Here is an 18,528-nt window from a genome sequence, read left to right on the forward strand (position 1 = left end):
ACAGGTATGCAACGTTTTTTGTTTTTTTCATTTTTGTAGAATTGTAGGATTTTTCTGAAAGAAAAAAAGAAAAAGGTTAAAATGTACAGCTTCCTCTCTAAGCAGCGTAAGCTAATTCATCATTTATTGTCCCAACTTCTTTATAGTACCGTGCGGCACTAGATTAAAAAAAAAAGAGCTTCAAACCAAGTATGCAATCTAAAGAGCAATTTCTTCCACTCCAGGTATCCGATGGCGGCATCCCACCACAACACACCGGAGGGCTATCATGACGGCTCTCTCACTCTTTGCCGTGCTCAACATCACGTACCTGTACGTCCACTACGAAGTTCGCATGGCCGACTTATCCCACCCGTGGGCCCTCTTGCAGCGGTCGGCTCCGAACGTAAGCGACTGGAGCGAAGCAGTTCCATCGTCCAGTTCAGAGCTGCCCACGGAACCACCGGACGCCAGCTGGGAGTCGCACCAGTCCTGGGGACCCATCGAGCAGCTATCCAGCGGATACGACCGCCTTCCGTATCCTGTTGAAAACACCAGCTACCTGCCAGCCGCTCCTTCGGTGGCTTCGACGTGCAGAGACAACCTGAGCTACCTGTTCTTCGTCCACACCGCACCCGACCACTTCACCCATCGTGACATTCTACGCAAATTTATCGGAGACGCCACGCTAATGTCACGCTACAACTGGTCCATCGTGTTCTTTCTGGGTCTCGCCCGAGACGCCAAGACAATGGACATGATCCTGGAGGAAGCTGCGCACAACGGAGACATCGTGATCTTTCCTTACATGGATACGTACCGTAACCTCACCTACAAGTACGTCTATGGGATGAAGTGGACGATGGACAACTGTCCTTCCGCGAAGTACATCGTGAAAATGGACGACGACATTGTGTTGAACTTGTATAAGCTGCTTAGGTACATAGACCAAATAACAGAGTCAGAAGAACCGGCGTTTCACTGTTGCGTTTGGCGCGGCATGCCGGTTCTTAGGCATACCATGTCTCCGTGGTACCTTTCGAAAAAACAGTACCCACCTAATGTCTTCCCGACGTACTGCTCTGGGAGCACGGTTATATTTAGAAGCAGCATTCTGCGGCCGCTGTACAACGCCTCCTTCGAACTTCCTTTTCTTTCAGTGGACGACGCACTAGTGACCGGAGAAATGGCCAGGATCGCAGGCGTGGGACACGTGAGACTGAACAGATACTACGCCTTCGGCGGTGAAAAGTGGAAAAAAGTGGTCAAAGGGGAGATCATCTTCGGACACATCCACGGCGAAAGAGCTCGTATGAGAGGGTGGAAGGCTGTGGTGAAGGAACTTCTAGCAAAAAGAAAAATAGTGCCAAAAGTATCCGATACTAATGACGTTTTGAAGTCGTTGCGAACTTGGAGCCTAGGTATCTCATCGACCGCCGGGACAGTCATCGTTCGGACCACAACTTCTAACGAGGCTTTGGACGTGAACCAAGTGTCTCGTGTTGCTAACAATCATGCAGCGGACGATGTGACTGGGGAGCCAGAAAGTGACTCTCCAACAAATAGTATCACTTCTACAACGGATATGCGCGTCATCCGTTCTAATGCTCTACCTTCGAGCTGATAGAAGCTTCGAGTCAGTCACGTGTCTAGAAGGACGCGTATATCTATTGTAGAACTGATACTCCGTTCGCCCTCATGATCAACTGGAGCAAGCGCCGTCTTTGCGAGATCGGAGAGGTGTGGAGTTTCTGGGGATCAAAAGAACTTGCGCGCATGAAGATTAGCTCTCCAGGCAGTTAACTCTCGTTCACAACATTAACTTAAGCCGAATGGAAGCGTAAACAGAGCACCATTGCGGAGGTTATAATGAACTGCTTTACGCTCCATCTCACAAGTGTCAAGATCGCGAACAACGGCACAGGTGTGCGAGCCGAGCTCAGCCATGCGTGTGATTTTGTTTGTGCAAGAACGCACGTACACTCCAATACACGGGCCTCTTTCACGCCGCTGTGGTGGCGTGGCTATTGGCAGGGCGCATGCCTAAATGCTCTACAAACCTGGTTCCTGTGCACGAGCAGTGCCCACACCTTCGTGTGAGAACTGCGCGTTTGCCCACACTTAGTGTATATTTGTTTGCAAACAGCGCGTTCTCGCACAATGGTGACTGATACGCGCCTCCGACTGGTGTGTTTAGCGTCCTATCCTGCCCACACATCAAAAGGGGCTCCGGAGTGGCAACAAATGACGTCACAAAAGCCGGATCCGTGTCATTCTGTCGGATGTCGCGATCCTGGCGGTTGGGCGTAGAAATGCTGGCGATAAGCACGAGCGAACCCGAATGTCGCTGTCGTCATGGCGTCTCAACTTCTGGCTGCCCGAACTTCCGTGGACCAGAGAGCGACCTGCAGCAGAGCAGGCGTCTGCTTCATGCACCACCGCTGCTGGAATATCGCCAGGATCGCTACCGGCGACAGCGTGACACTTCTATGACGTCACCGGGCGGAAACCGAAGGACCAAAGTTTTGGACGCGGTAAACACACGAGTTGGAGACGCGTTCCAGGCACGTACTTGCACTGGAGATGTTTGTCACATAACGTAGTAAAGTGTCAGAGATATGTGTACTGCACGACACAGTTAGCGCGAACATAACATCGGCGCTTTTCTCGCAATTTTCTTTGAAGGGGTACTGGCGGGTTTCAAAATCCACAGTTCAGGTTATTACGCCAGTGGAGCACTTTCCAGCACATTAGTAGTTTCGATGGCAGTCCTTCAATACTGAGAGGGGGAAAAAGCTGGCGATGGTTTGTTGGCGCTAAGAGTGTCGCGGTGTGTGCGGTATACCCGTGACAAGATGCGCGCGACGGGTGGGAAGGATGGCCTAACTTTGACCTCAAAGATTCTGGGTGGACACGATCGAACATTGCCACCTCCAAGATTGCCAGTTCTTGGACGTGTGAACATTTGTATCAAAATAAAGATAGGGCATACGCTTTGCACTCCGGGCACCTTGAAGGTCATAATACCCGGCTTTTGCACACCGAGAATCTGGAAAGTCACCATTCGTCCATCTTTCTGACCAGTCGTGCGACTGGTCGGAACGTGCGACATACTATCGGGTACGAATGAATTGCAAACAGCGTAGCGCGTGGCCTACGATACATGCTGCCTTTCCTAGAGGCAACTAATAAAACTGCGGGTGGAAAGGGGGCTGCGAGGGTACGCGAATGTGCAGATCCCGTAGCCCCTCTCTCAACTGCGCACTCTTATCAGTTTTATAGTCGGCGACAGGTTAAAGGCCCGTTCACACACTTGCGACCTCTTAGAACCGGGTGCCTTGGAAGCCGGTTCTCTTGCAACGAGAGGACACACTGGCGCCATCTATCGGGTAGCAGTGTAAACTTGGCGGTTCGGCATATTTTATATTCCTCTCGTGCATTATCCTTTTTTTCTTGGCGTGAAAAACTTTTATCAACGTTATAAACGAGCTTTCCTTGTAGGTTGTACGCACATTTGACCTCGGAAATGGCGCAAAACCTTCACTCTTGCGAAATGGAGTTCCAGGGGCACCGCATAGATGGCGCCAGACTGCCAGTGAGTTCTCTCGTCCTAAGAAATTTTAAGAGGCTTCAACAGACAAAATTGGAAACAGCGCGAAAAAAAAAACAAGGGACAAGAACGAGAAGTGAACGAACACAACGCTGACAGGAAACATAAGTTTATTCCTGCGAGGAACAGAACGGAAAACATACAAGATGCAAGATAGATAAAACAAATAATCCACCCCCTTGAGGCACACCCATTCTGTTATTTCTGTTCCTCGCAGGAACAAACTTCAGTTGCCAGTCAGCGTTGAGTTCGATCACTTCTTGTTCTTGTCCCTTGTTTTCTTCGCGCTGTTTCCAATCGTAATCGTAATCTTTATTGGCTCAGGAGAGCCGTGGCACCACGGAAAGGCGACAGCCCGTACCATGGAGGCCCGCGGTGCCACGTCTAGTGATGATGATTATGAGATGATATATACAAGGGGGGAACGACGCAGTCTTCTCAACATCGCAAGCACCGTTGCTTGAAGGCTCGGGGTTTGCCAAGACACTTCTACCAGCTGTAAGAAGTGCCTGGGCAAAGGGTGCTGTCTGGAGGCTTCACCATGCGGCTGGGAAAGCCTTGGCGGTTTGGTGGTGGTCCGGACGACGTGCTCTTCTGATCCGCCGAACGAGTCTGGGAGGTTCGGCGGCGGTTCAGGCCAGTAGGCAAGCGAGCCAAGGTGACCTTCGGTAGGCTGTTCAATGGACGTTCCAAGTTTGCAGTATGAACCAACTAACCCAACTTCACGCCTTGTTTCAATAAGTCTCTTCTCTCTCGGTGGTACTCGGTTGCAAGAGTGTGAACGGGCCTTGAGAGGGCATAGTACCTCCAAGCGCCATAGAGATTACATGTAGATTTTTGACGTTTTCAAAAAATTCCTACATGAGAACCGCTCTTTGTATTTGCTTGAAACTTTTACGATAAAAAGATTAATACTTGATTGTTTCATTGGCGCAGATCATATCTCTCAGTATTTAGTACAAATATATATTTTTAAATCGTGAAATCGACTCAAAACGGTAGTTTTGACACTTTTGGGTTTAATGACGTTTTACATAATCTACCGATTTTTAGAAAGCAGTTGTGTTTGCGCAAGTGCCTCTAAAATTTAATACGGAATTGATTGGTATCAAAATAAGTGTACGTTAATCCGTATACGTTAAATTGGTGTACGTTAATCCGTATCGGAACTACAGCAATATTTCCGAAAACGAGTTTCTTTCTTTCGAAAAAGAAAACAAAACAAATTTTGATGTGTTTTGCATTTTGTTCTCCTCCCGCTAGATGGCGGTCTCTCTACGTAGTTTGCGTTATTCGGTGCACACGTTTTTTTTTTTTTTTTTTTTTTTTTTGTATTTATACGCGATTTTCTTTTGTTCGAGCGACAGCGAACGCGGTTCAGTTCAACGCTGCGGCGCTTGGCGTTTGGTGCGTTCGAATTTTTGCCGTTCGGAAGAGTTGCGTTCGCCTCTGGCGAACGCAACACTTCCGATCAGGAAGAAGAAGGATAGCTGGAGACGAAAGGAGGAAACATTTCCCTCGCTCCAGCAGTCCGCTCGCTCCCCCCTCCCCAGCCTTCCTTTCCCTCACCCTGCTTCGTTTCACCTTCAGTCCAGACGCATCCGACGCTACTAGCTGATGGGACCAACCAGACAGCGTCAAAAACGCGCCATCATGGTGTTCGCAGTCAGTTTCGCCTCAGCGTTCGATCCGCTGCTTCGCCGCCTTCCACGCCCGCGACGCTCTGTTATCTTTCTTCTTCCTTTTCTTTTTGGGCACAAGTTCGCCCCAATAAACGTTTCAGTTTCCCCAGTTATTTTTGTTTCACCTCGTCATTCGTGACATTTTTGGTGGAGGTGCGGGGTACCGCATGTCCGTGCAGCGCACCCCTCCAAGTTCCCGCAGTACAAGTCAGAACCCAAGCTCTGGAGGACTCGACGAAGACCAGATCGAGACCCGATCAGGTCGCCGCATCCAAGGTCTACACCCAGAACACGGACTTCTGCCACCCAGGACCACGCAGCCAACGAGGCCGGCGATGGACAACCAGCAGCCGCAGGCCCCGGCCGCTTTTACCATCGTTAACCTGCCCATCGCACCGCGGACGGCTGCTCCGTTCCACGGCGAGCAGTACGAAGATGTCGAAGACTGGATCGACCAGTACGAAAGCGTTGCCCACCACAATGGCTGGACACAGGAGCAGCGCCCGCACAACGTCTATTTTTCGCTCAAGGGAAACGCCAAGCAGTGGTACGAAAATCAAGAATCCTCTTTACATCGTGGGACATTTTCAAGAGCGAGCTGAAGGCCACATTTATCAACCACAACCGCCGAGAGAGAGAGAGCCGAGGATCTACTGCGAACCAGAACCCAAGGCCCCAACGAGACCATCACCGGCTTCGTGGAGGACGTCCTGCACCTGTGCGCCCGCGCCGACCCTCGGGCCACATAAGAAAAGAAGCTGCAAATCCTCATGCGGGGCGTGAGAGGCGACATCTTCGGCGGCCTGGTCCGCAGCAATCCGACAGCAGTTCAAGATTTTGTCATTGAGGCAACGAACATCGAGCGTGCTTTGCAAGCCCGAGCCAGTCACTATCAGAGACTACCCGGCCTCGCTGCCCTTCGGCCATCTAGAGGCGACCTTGCGTCCAGCATCCCAGGCAATCGCGAGATCATTCGCGACGTCGTGCGGGAGGAGCTCCGAAAGCTGCAACCCGCCGCTGACCGACTAGCTTCGCTCTCCATCGCCGAGGTCGTGCGGGAAGAGGTGCAGAGGCCATTCAGCCAGAGGCTCCCAAAAGCGTAGCAGCCCCCGAACAACCGACGCTAACTTACGCCACAGTGGCCCGACGGCCACCGCCTCCTCCTCGCGCCTATGTCGCGCCGCCCCGACGTCAGTCTCCTACGCCGCAGCACGACCGACGCCACACAGACCAGGTCCAGTACGTCTGCCAGGCGCCCCGCGCACCCCCGGAGACCAACGTGTGGCGAACGCCCGACCGACGCCTTCTGTGCTTCCACTGCGGGGAAGCAGACCACACCTACCGCCGATGCCCATACCGACGACTCAGGCTGCGCGGGTTCCGCCCGAACGACCCGCGCCCCGTTATGGTGAACGCCCTCGAGAGATCGACGAGTATCGGCGACGACCACAGTCCCCCGAGCCTGCCTACCGCCGAGAGTCCCGGTCGCCGTCACCACGACGTCCAGCTTCGCCGATGTACCGACCCCGACGTGAAAGCCTGTTACCCTCGCTCCTCGCCGGGGAAACTGTCGCGGAGTTGAGTGAGACGCAGACGCATCGGGTTCCAGTCGGCAAGTGAAGTGACTTTGTTCAGGCCGCCGATAATATAAGCTAACAACGGAGGAGCAAAAGAGTGAGGGGGCGCCACTTGCGACCTCTACATCTCCCCTTCAGGGAAAAGACACAAACTTGTTGTCTTCATAAATTAAGTCTCTCGGGCGTCTTGATGCGTCGCCCGAAGCGAGAAACTCTGCCCTGTTGCTGAGGGCACACTGGTGACTGCGGCGAGGGCACTGACGCTGTGCCCAGCACTGGGGATTCCGCCAGAGACCGCGGAGACCCATGTGGACCGTTGTAGGGGTTGCGGAGGCGGCGAAGTAGCATGACGAGGCACTGGAGGTAGGGTCGATGCAGCTGGAGTGTCGGAGACCGGCGAACTAGCAGACTCCACTGCAGGCTGAGATGGTGTAAATAGAACCAGATGACGACGGTTCCGCTCAAGTATGCCCGTGGGCGTCTGCACAACGTACGAGCGAGGTTGTCTTGCTGGCCTCAGGACACGCGCAGCTCCAGTTACATCTGCGAGCCAAACATCTTCGCCCGGAGACAGCGGACGGAGTGGACGAGCGGCGTGGCGCCTGTTGTAGTCCTGCGCCTGTCGGCGTCGAGCACACGAGTCTCGCTGGTGGAAGAGCATCCTTGGAGGCGTTCGAGGGATCAGGGCCTCCTCAAGCTTCGGCACGGTGGTCTGCAGTCTACCCATCAAAAGTTGCGCTGGGCTCCATCCACTTACTCCCGGGGTGTCGCGATAGACGAGCAGGGCCAGGTAGGGATCCTTCGTCTTGGCCAGCAGGTCCTTCACTGTCCGCACCATGCGTTCAGCCTCTCCGTTGGCCTGCGGGTACCGGGGGCTGCTGGTTACGTGATGGAAGCCGTAACAAGCAACTAAAGAGGCGACGTCCCTTGAGGAGAGCTGTGGCCCATTGTCGGAGACGACGACAGTGGGAATGCCAAAGCGTGCAAAAATGCTCTTCGTTGCTGCAATAACAGCCGAGGAAGACGTCGATGACAGGGTAATTATACCTCCGGGTAGCGCGAATAGTAATCTACCGTGAGGAGGTAGTGACGTCCACCTTCTTCAAACAAATCAGCCCCCACCCGAAACCAGGGCCCGCTCGGAGTCTGCGAACTTATGAGCGGCTCGTGGCGCTGTACCCGTGTCTGAGCGCAGGTCTCACAGCCGGCCACCAGCTGTTCCAGTACAGAGTTCAGTGTCGGCCACCACACGGACTCGCGCGCCCGTACCTTGCAACGGCCAATCCCCTGGTGGCCCTCGTGCAGTCTGGTCAGCATGTCACGTCGGAGCACCGCAGGAACCAGGATCCGGTTGTTGTAAAGCAACAGCCCCTTGCAGACTATGATGTTGTTCCTCGTGCTCCAGAAGCAGCGTAGATGGGCAGGAACTTGCGACGCTCGCCGCGGCCACCCACGTTCGCAGAGACGAGCCAGATCCATGCAGGTTCCGTCTATTCTTCCTGGTGTTTGCGCCGTTGCTCAAGACCCGGAGCAGTGAGGTCTTGCCATCCCCTCACGATGTTGTTTACGAAGCGCTCTACATCGAGGGAGTCGACTTCCAGACTGGCAACCTGCGTAGTGGCTGGAGCCCGGGAGAGGGTATCGGCGGTGGCGATAAGCTTCCCAGGGACGTAGAGTACCTGGAACTGGAAGCGAAGGAGCCTCATCCGCAGCCGTTGAATTCTTGGAGGGACGAGGTCTAACTCGGCGTTGCCCAGAAGTGACTAGAGGCCTGCGATCAGTCTGGACGTCGAACTGGACACCCCTCACAAACTGTTCGAATCGTTCAACTGCCCATGCCACGGCAAGTGCCTCCTTTTCGGTCTGGCTGTATCTGGACTCCGTCGGAGTTAGTGAGCGACTTGCAAACGCCACTGCACGATAGTCTCCGGAAGGTTGCTGCTGCAGGATAATTGATCCGAGGCCGTAGGAGCTGGCGTCAGCGGACACAGTCGTGGGGTAGGTAGGGTCGTACCGGGCCATGCAGGCGTTTGAGCTGAGCAGCCCTTTCAGTTTCTGGAACGCTTGCTGCTGTGAAGGACCTCACACCCATGTGCTAGACTTCTGAAGAAGAGTCCGGAGGGGTGCTGTCGTGTCCGACAAGTGGGGAAGAAATTGTCCCAAGTGGTTGGCCATCCCCAGCAGTCGTCGCACTCCACTGACGTCGGAGGGAGCCTCGAGATCTGCGAGCGCTTTGATCTTCTCCGGAGCGGGACTGATGCCTCTGTCGCTGACCACGACGCCCAGGAACTTAACTTCACGCGCCGAAAAGACGCACTTGGAGCGGTTGAGCTTGACCCCGGCTGCCTGGAGACGCAGAAAGACGTTGTTCAGGCGACGGTCGTGCTCAGCCTGAGTGCTGCCGAATATCAATATGTCGTCGATCATGTTTACCACACCCTCGAGGCCTTCCAGGACGCGGCTCATCTGTCACTGGAAGTATTCCGGCGCCGAGCATATGCCGAAGGGGAGGCGTCGGAGGCAGAACCGCCCGAAAGGGGTGATGAATGTAGTCAGTTCTTGGCAGCTTTCAGCAAGCTTCACCTGACGAAAGCTCGCCGTTGCGTCGAGTCTGGAGAAGACCTGGGCTTGTCCAAGTTGTTCCAGAGTGTGCTCGACGGAGGGGAGGATGTGTCGCTCTCGTAGGACGACCTGATTGAGGCGGGTCAGGTCGACGCATATTCGGTAGTCGCCAGACTGCTTCGGAACGACGACGATGCCGGAGCACCACTCTGTGGGGCCGTAAACGCGGCGAATGACCCCATCGGCTTCAAAATTCGCGAGTTCGCACCGACTCCACTGCCCGAGGATACACCACCCGGGCGGAGGGGGCACAGCTCCGGACCGCCGAGATCCGTTCGGCCCACGACAGTTTAGTGACTTTTCACGACATTACGTCTCACTTCCGTTTAACCCGCCGTATTTACCCTCGAGCGGCACCTGTCCTCTCCCGCGAAGAGAGCATCATGTGGCGACAGCAACAAACACACTCCTTCCCGTGTCCCCTAATCCTCTCCCACATCTATCCACCCCTTTATACTCCCAACTGTAGCGTCTGTGAACAACGAGCCACCCTCCCCCACATTTTATGGGAATGCCCATCCTTCCCCCCTTCCCCTTTCCCCTCGGAGGAGCGGTGGGAGGCTGCGCTGCGCAGCTCGGACCCGGCCACCCAATTAAAGGTGGTCCGTCGGGCTGCCGAGGTCGCCGAGGCACACGGGCTCTCGGCCATCAAGCGCGCCTAGCCACCCGTCAAGAGCAGTTTCTTTGCGTACCGCGCTTGCCTCCAATAGTAAAGTTTATTACATCACGTGGGCATGCCCTAAGATTCAGGCTGCCCCCCCAGTTCCCAACCCAAACGCCGAGCAGTGGGAAGCTGCGCTGTCCAGCTGGGATCCGGACGACCAGCGTAATCTGGTCTCGCGGGCCCGTGCCGCATGCGACAGCTACGGGGGCCCTGGAATGAGGGCTCCTCTCGCCTCGGAAGAGCCAAACTAATTGTTTATTAAAAGTTTTTTTTTCTCTCTCTCTCTCCTCCTGACCAAACGGTTTGTAATGCTGAGCTGAGCAGCCCTTTCAGTTTCTGGAACGCTTGCTGCTATGAAGGACCTCACACCCATGTGCTAGACTTCTGAAGAAGAGTCCGGAGGGGTGCTGTCGTGTCCGACAAGCGGGGAAGAAATCGTCCCAAGTGGTTGGCCGGTTTGTAATGCAACATGCCTTTTTTTCTTTGGTCATACTCCCTGTATCAGAGCCGTTTATACTGAGAGAGTTTGGCCGATGGGCGGAGCTTGTTGGCCGCTAGAACCAGCGGATTTCGCGATAACACAATATGGCGTTACTTCTTTGTCTTGTTCATTCCTGTGAAATCGCGTAGAATTCCTATGAGTCAGATCCACAATATGGCGGACGGAAGTAGTCATCCCCCGGTTGTCAGACTACGCTGCTGTGGTTGTCAGACTGCCAAAATCTCCTTAAGAAGGCCAAACTCTCTCAGTATAAACGGCTCTGCCCTGTATAACTCTGGTCTGACCTCTTGCGAGTGAACGTGTAAATATGATGTAAATAAACTTGCTTTTGTTTTGAAAAAAAAAAAGCGCGCTTGTGGCCTAACGGTTATCGCGCGTGTTTTCCACGCGGAAAGCCATGGTTCGATTCCTGGCCACGGAGGCGCATTTTTGTTGACTCTAACGTAATGTTCTGGTAAATTCGAGAACCATGTTGCTTGTTCGAGGTCGGAATGTTCTACGCGCCGAACCTTCTACGCCGATTATTCCAGAAGCCCCACACGTGTACAATAAGGGGCTCTGCGTGGCGATCTGCAGTCAGTTTGGCCTCAGCGTTCGATCCTGCTGCTTCGCCGCCTTCGACGCCCGCGACGCTCTGTTGTTATCTTTCTTCTTCCTTTTCTTTTTGGGCACAAGTTCGTCCCAATAAACATTTCAGTTTCCCCAGTTATTTTTGTTTCCTCTCGTCATTTGTGACAATAAGCACAATAAGACTCACACTAGCATCATATTTATTTTTTAAAAAATCAGCTATTTTACTGACTACAGCTAAAATATGAACATAGTCATGTAATGAACGCTCCACTCTAAAAAAATATTTGAATAGAGTACAAAAAAAAAAGCAAGTCGTAACTCAAGATGGATTATCAACTTACAATTTGTTTTGTATATTTAGTCAAACTAACCACAAAACAACTAAAACCTACATCAGTCAAAGCCGGAAATGTGTTTTCTCACCTCCCCCTTTTTTTCTATATCTACCTAGAATAACAAAAGATGTTCCTCACTATTTTTAATGTTTTTTTAACCTTTGATATCACAGTAATCACTTACAGGACCTCCTGCTCCATAATCTGAGACTTTCTCTTACATCTATGAATGAACAGGCAGAATAGATGTTTCTTTTATATCAAGGCCTGCCAGAAACGTACATTTGCTTACCAAAAGGCAGCGTTACCTACATCTGTGGGTAGCACTTTTCCACACAAGCATGAGTGTTACAGAATATTTTGGCACTAAATGTAGGCAATCGCAGCGTGCTTAGCTAATATAATTAAAGTCCGTCTTTTTTTCTGACTTTCCCACAGATCCAATAAAAAAGTGGAAGCAAATTGTCAGTAATTTAAAAAGCAAGCACAAGTTACGCGAAAAAAAATTGGTAGAGTACTGAACACTGAATTACAAAAGTATTTGTAAGATATACCAAATTACCCCAAAAGTTTCTAAGATAGAGTAACTCGAGTAATAAAGTAAAGAACAAGACTGATTGTAACACACACACATGACAGTTTTATTTATCATATTTCAGAGAGATCCAGCTAGCGGAACTATGTGCATGTGATCAACAATGAGAAAGTCCTCACACCACGTGAAAGGACTTCCCTCAAGAAGGATGCAGTTCCTTCCATGTTTGAAACTCCGAGGGCACCGTTTGTGCTACAAATTGGCTCAGATGTGGAAAATCTCCTTAGAACTGACAGCAGCAGCAACAGCAGCATGGAGAACCTTGACGAACCAAATGCCGAGCCAGGGCCACATCAATCGGAAGATTTTGTAAAAGACGTCCAATGTCCGTCCAAGTACTGGACACAACAACACTTCAAGAATGCACCGGCAACAGTCGCATATGCGTCCAGCATCAATGACCCCACCCAGACTCCACCAACAAGGACAGAGAAAACTGTGATGTTCCATGCAAGCAGTACCTGCCAGGACGTGACACGGTTTGAAGTTTATGCAGGACAAAAACTTCTGAACAAGGGTGCCATCTAAACACAGACAGCGGCACAGAAACTGCTCAACGGTGTTGACAAGAAAGCACTACGTAGAGAAGCGGGAGAAAAAAGGAATTCGCTGCCCTAACGCTGCAAGACTCTTACCTGCCCCTGAGAGAAAAGCACATCTTTTCAACCAAGTACAAAGCCCGTCTGAAGGTACCAAAATATATCTCATTTTGTAAGCTGCGAAAATATCTTTCCTGATATTCACTAAAAATGGCTCTTTATAGAATATTAAAACCAAGAGCAAATTATATTTAAAAATGCTACCTGTCTGTAAGGCTGCAATTTGGTTCTTGGATATACAAATCCTTAGGTATGACACATATTATACTCTTGTCATGACAATAGTAATTTATACCTAGAGTGTAAACAGTCTTAATGCATAGGGTAAATTTTAAAATCCATCAGACTTATTTTCCAAGGTGCCATGAGATGTTTTGCTGGATATCTGAAAAGCAGAATTTAATTTCTGCTGGTGAACTATGGAAACGAAAATGGTTAACATCACATAGTCGAGAGGCTGTATATTAAGTCTGGGTGCCCAGTTCTGAGATGGTGCAACTATTGCAATTGAGATTAGCTTTCTAGCTCTTTCTGTTTGCACAATTTCACTGTGAGAAGTGGGCTTTGAATAAAAGCCATAAGCATATATGATGCCCTTTAGATTTATGATGGTATGCAATAAAAATAGCTAGAAATCATTAAAGAAATATTTTAGTGTGTACACAAGAGGTCAATAAAGTCTCAATTTCTTCACTTTCAAGTGACCAGCTGAGTTGCCTCCTATGCAGAAACCTTCGGAGGTGTTTGCAGTCGAGGCTCCAGAAGCTCGGCAGAAGCAAGCCATACAAACATCCAGGTAGCTCTGTGCGCGACAGACTACGTAAACTCAGACAAGCCGCCGAGAGGGTATCCGCTCTAAGGACATCCCTAAAAAAAATTAGTAGCACAAAACAAGACGGTTGAGCACACAGTGCTTGAGGAGAGGGTAAGCCTGTAAAGCAGTTTGCGTCACAGTGTATTTGACCGGTCTGTTCTTCTTAGAGGCTTTGAACATGATTCTAATAATCATGTTTTACTGGAACATCAATCATGTTCCAGTGTTTTACTGAACATCAAACATTCAAAACTCCAAATGATTCGCGATTAGTGTTCGCTATTCGATTCAATTCGCAGCACACTTCTATCATTCAAAGTATTAGAGTGTTTTGAACATTATAAAATTATAAATAATGTATTCACAATTCCCCAGTTTCCCCATGTCAAGCTTCACCCGCTTCACACCAGTGCAAAGTAGTGAAGCTTCATTGTTCCGCACCGGCACGTGCATCAAGCTTCACTGTTTTCCACCAGTGTGCCTTCACGTGAGGCGTTCCGCCTTACGTGAAAGAGCGCCTTGGCTTGATGACGTCGGACCTTTCGCTTACCATTGCAGGCCATTCTTCTTCGGTTGTGACTAGAGTTCTACACCCAATTTTAACGGAAAGAACAAAAAAAATGTCTCTATTCAAATAAAGGTATTCATTGTTTTGCTTGCCATGTTACATTATGTTTTACCCAACTTGTCTTATCAGGGCCTTTTCTATTACAAGTATTTAAATGGTTCTGATGTAATAACTTGTCACTTATCATAAGTATGCTTTTTACAGCAAAAATTAGGACATAATTTAATTAAGCACTTATGCTCCATTTGCTAAATATGTAAAATATTTATATTAGAAAATATTTCAATTTGATTTGCAGTCATACATTACTACTAGTATTTATATTTGATTCACAAGAAAAATTTGATATTTCCACACCTAAATTATTTAGCAATGTAACAATTCATTTTATTGTCTGTTAAGCTTAGAGCTTTCAGAACTGCAGGCAACCAATAAGAACCATTTCGCAGCTCGGTGCAAGCTGCGGAACAAAACGGTACCAAAGAAGGAAGCCGAGTTTCTAAAAGCATGTGGAATCTTTAATATTGCACCTGGAACATGACACCAACAGCACACACATTTCAAAAGAGGAATTAACAGAAAATCAAAAACTCCCAATACCATCCAAAATATTACATTTTATATTGAAGAATTTCCTTTGCACAACACACTTGTCATTTATGGTTAAGGTCGATCATACCCTGATGTAGTAGATTATAGTTTGTTTCTAGACATAAGCAGCAAGATCACGGTGTTTCTCTAGAATCAGATTATTTTGTATATAATTCTAAAGTGACATACACAATTAAAAAGAAGAGGTTCTGTTGTTGGAAGTAGTTCAATGAGTTGCAAATACATCAGCTCCAACTTTATATACATATTATGCACTATGCCTAGGTCACACTGACATAGGTCACATATACCAGTAATTATGAGTACCTGGAGCACGGACAAGTCATCAAAAACTATTATTGAATATCCTAAGAAATACTGAATGCATACACATGCAGCCAAATATGTACTTTCATGCTGCTGTTTTGTCCCCAACTGGTCTGTAGGATAAACGATATATTAAAATGCGGTATAGTACTAAATATAATATTTAATCATATTAATAAAATAGTAGTAATTAATGGTATTAAAATATAGTGTGTGCTTACAAAACACCTCATTGGATAAATTTTTGCAGTGCATTAATAAGACAGATAAGAAGCAATGAAAAGAGAAGGTGGTGAGGTGTAGTGGTTAGCACATCCAACCAGATATTGAGCCAAAAATGACGACGCCAAAAGCCACAGCCAAAAATGACGACGACGATGTCCATGGGCAGTGCTACGCATAAGCGCCCTCACAATACATATATATATACAGAAAGAGAGAGAGAGAGCACAAAGAGGGGAGAAGGTGATTATTAAATTCATTGCATTAAAGTAAGGAAAAGGAAAAGGGAAAGAGAGCTGGCAAAAAATTGGGCCAGGAGCGGGGATTCAGCCCGCAACCTTCGCCTGTTTTTAATTCCTGTATTTAATTCTAGTAGCAACGGTTGTCATCTGCCCAGTTAAGCGAATTCGAAACTAACAGTACACAGAGAGCTGATCGAAAATTGAGTCCGCCAAAACCAGTGGCCGGGATGGTCTAATCGGTTAAGGCGTCGCCCAGTGGCGAGGGTTGCAGGTTCAATCCCCGCTCTTGGCCCAATTTTTCGCTAGCTCTCTTTCCCCTTTTCTTTTATATATATATCGTCCTGACGAAGCGGAAACTGCCAATTAAACTTCCGCTGTTTGTTGTTTATCACCGTGAGTTTTAGGGGCGAAGCTCCTCAGCGTCTAGCCTTGTCCGGCGTCCGTGCTCACATCGATTGCCATCCCATCTGTCTTAAAAAAAGAAAAAATGTTTGCACAGTCGACAGGATTCGAACCTGTGCGGGGAGACACCAATGGATTTGCGTGGCGAGTAGGGGGCTCTGAGATGTGGCAGTAACTCAAGAGTTGGGGATGTCATGGATGAAACGTTGCATGTAGCCGCTCAACGTCTATACAGGAGAGGGCGCTGCGGTCAAATGCGTATATAATTGCGTTAAACTTTGCATGCATTGGCTCAAGGTTTATAGACGAAAAAAAAATCAGCACCATCAGCATTACTTATGAACAAAATCCGTATCATCAGCACCACCAGAGCTTCGCCCCAATCAACATCATTCACGTGGAGATGCGGTCATTTTTTTTCACTTCGTTATATATACGTATATATATATAGAGAGAGAGAGAGAGAGAAAATATCATAAGGGTGGAGGCGAGCTGGTGAATATTAACCATGTTGAATTAACCTGAGACTGAGGTAGAGAAGAAACATCAAAACGTAGAAGGGACAGAAAATAGACAGGACGACGTCTCAAACTCAGCTAACTTGTTTATTTAGTCCACCTCCTTATATAGTCTCAATCTCGAGGTCATCTCCACCAACAAAAAAGGACGAAGTCTATACAGTTCAAGCGCCACCGTCTTCATCACACAATGCAAGAACGTTGACAACCTTTACAGGTCGACGCGATAAGGCAACATCCATCCACCTTCAAACTTGAACAAAAGGATCTCTTCCCCTACTATTCTAAATACAATTCATACTTCTGAATCATAACATGCCCTCTCCACATAAAAAAAAACAAAAACATTGAAACGGTAGTTGGGCCAACACACGTAGAGAACCCCACAAAGAAAAATTTTTACAGGTTCTTGAAAAATCACAAGCAGGTCGCACTTCAAACAACCTAAAGGGCAAAAAAAAATTACATCTTTAGAAAACTTTTTGAATTGCTTCCAAACTGTAGTGAAGCCTGACTTATGCAGCTGCCTAGAGACTTTATCCGCACGGTCTCCCTTACTCTCTTTACATCATTCCTCTCTTTGTGTATTATATCCGTTTCCGACCAGAGCGCCGTGCAGTTGTTACATTCATGAATATGTTTTGCTATTTCCGAGTTTTGTGCATTGTTGTTTACATTTCTCTTAAGTTTGTTTAATCTGTAATTTATGCAGCGTGACGTCTGTCCTACATACTTAAATCCACACTCCAATGGTATCTGATACACAACACCAGTCTCGCAACATACCGATTTTTCCCGATGAGCCTTTTTGTCAAAGTGCCAGCTGAACGGTTTAAGGACACACACACAGAGACGAACAAAAAAGGCAGACACACCGCTGGACTAGCAACTATTTTAGTGAAATCTTTCTCTTTAGTGTACAGCTAAACGGATTCTTTCTCTTCTTCTATATCTGAACCTTCGTCTTCCGCTCTTCCTCTTCTTTCATGTGCCTGTCAAGTGTGCAGCTCTTCGCAGGTATACCTGTTCCTGTCTCACTCTCACTGATGTCTCACTCTCACTGAAGACCGCACGAAGGGGCATTTCAGGCTTATGGTCTTTTAGGAAAAACTTGATGCCCAATGTTGAATTCAATGCACTTGTGATACATTTTGCTGCATCCTTCAATTCATCCTCATTCAGTACTGCACAAATATTTCTTTTCAACTTTCCAATATTCCCTACCCATTCCGAAAACAAGGTATCCATAGCCGTTTCTGTTTTTTTCTTGAATATGTGGAGGGGGCGTGTTATGATTCAGAAGTATGAATTTTGCTAAGAGTAGGGGAGGAGATCCTTTTGTTCAGGTTTGAAGGTGGATGGATGTTGCCTTATCGCGTCAACCTGTAAAGGTTGTCAACGTTCCTGCATTATGTGATGAAGACTGTGGCGCTTGAACTGTATAGACTTCGTCCTTTTATGTTGGTGGAGTTGAGACTATATAAGGAAGTGGACTAAATAAACAAGTTAGCCGAGTTTGAGACGTCGTCCTATCTATTTTCTGTCCCTTCTACGTTTTGATGTTTCTTCTCTACCCCAGTCTCAGGTTAATTCAACATGGTTAATATACATATATACCGTATTTACTAGCATATTGAACACATTTTTTTCCCCAAAAAATCCATGCAAGTTGGGGGGGGGGGGCGTTCATTACGCGAAGTAAAATTTTAGCGTCCGTATTTACTCGCATAATGAACGGATCTTTTATCCCGAAAAACCGACGTAACTTCGGGGGGATGCGGGGTAAAATCGCAAGCAATTATTTTGGAACGCTGAAATGAGAAATGCATTAACCGAAACGCTGCATCGTAAGACTCACCTTTATGATAAAAAGGCAGGTACGCTCTCGGTCACAATTCACGCTTTCAATTTATTGTTTCTTTTCACTTCACTCCGAGTCGGAAAGCTCCGCGATCTCACTAGCCGAGCCTTCGATGTCGCTAGCCACATCGTCGTCGTCATGGTCCCAAAGGAGGTAATCCTCAGTCCTGTCAAATCGGTTGGAGATCCCCGTCTTCTTAAAGCTCTTGACGATAATGTCAGCGGTAATCATCGTCCACGCCTCCA

The 18,528-nt window shown here is 48.5% G+C and overlaps 1 protein-coding gene and 1 pseudogene across 1 annotated transcript; both read left to right on the plus strand.

Annotated features, from left to right (window-relative positions):
* Window positions 1–243: 243 nt before the first annotated feature.
* Window positions 244–1,603, plus strand: LOC121838517 (beta-1,3-galactosyltransferase 5-like). The gene has a single exon (XM_042294808.1). It carries the CDS (start codon window positions 269–271, stop codon window positions 1,601–1,603), a length of 1,335 nt encoding a protein of 444 aa, XP_042150742.1. The 5' UTR covers window positions 244–268.
* A 1,231-nt stretch (window positions 1,604–2,834) lies between these two features.
* Window positions 2,835–12,862, plus strand: LOC115317793 (annotated as a pseudogene).
* The last annotated feature ends 5,666 nt before the right edge of the window (window positions 12,863–18,528 follow it).

Source organism: Ixodes scapularis, unplaced genomic scaffold, assembly GCF_016920785.2.
Source record: "Ixodes scapularis isolate PalLabHiFi unplaced genomic scaffold, ASM1692078v2 PGA_scaffold6__148_contigs__length_123643588, whole genome shotgun sequence".
Lineage (NCBI taxonomy): Eukaryota > Metazoa > Arthropoda > Arachnida > Ixodida > Ixodidae > Ixodes > Ixodes scapularis.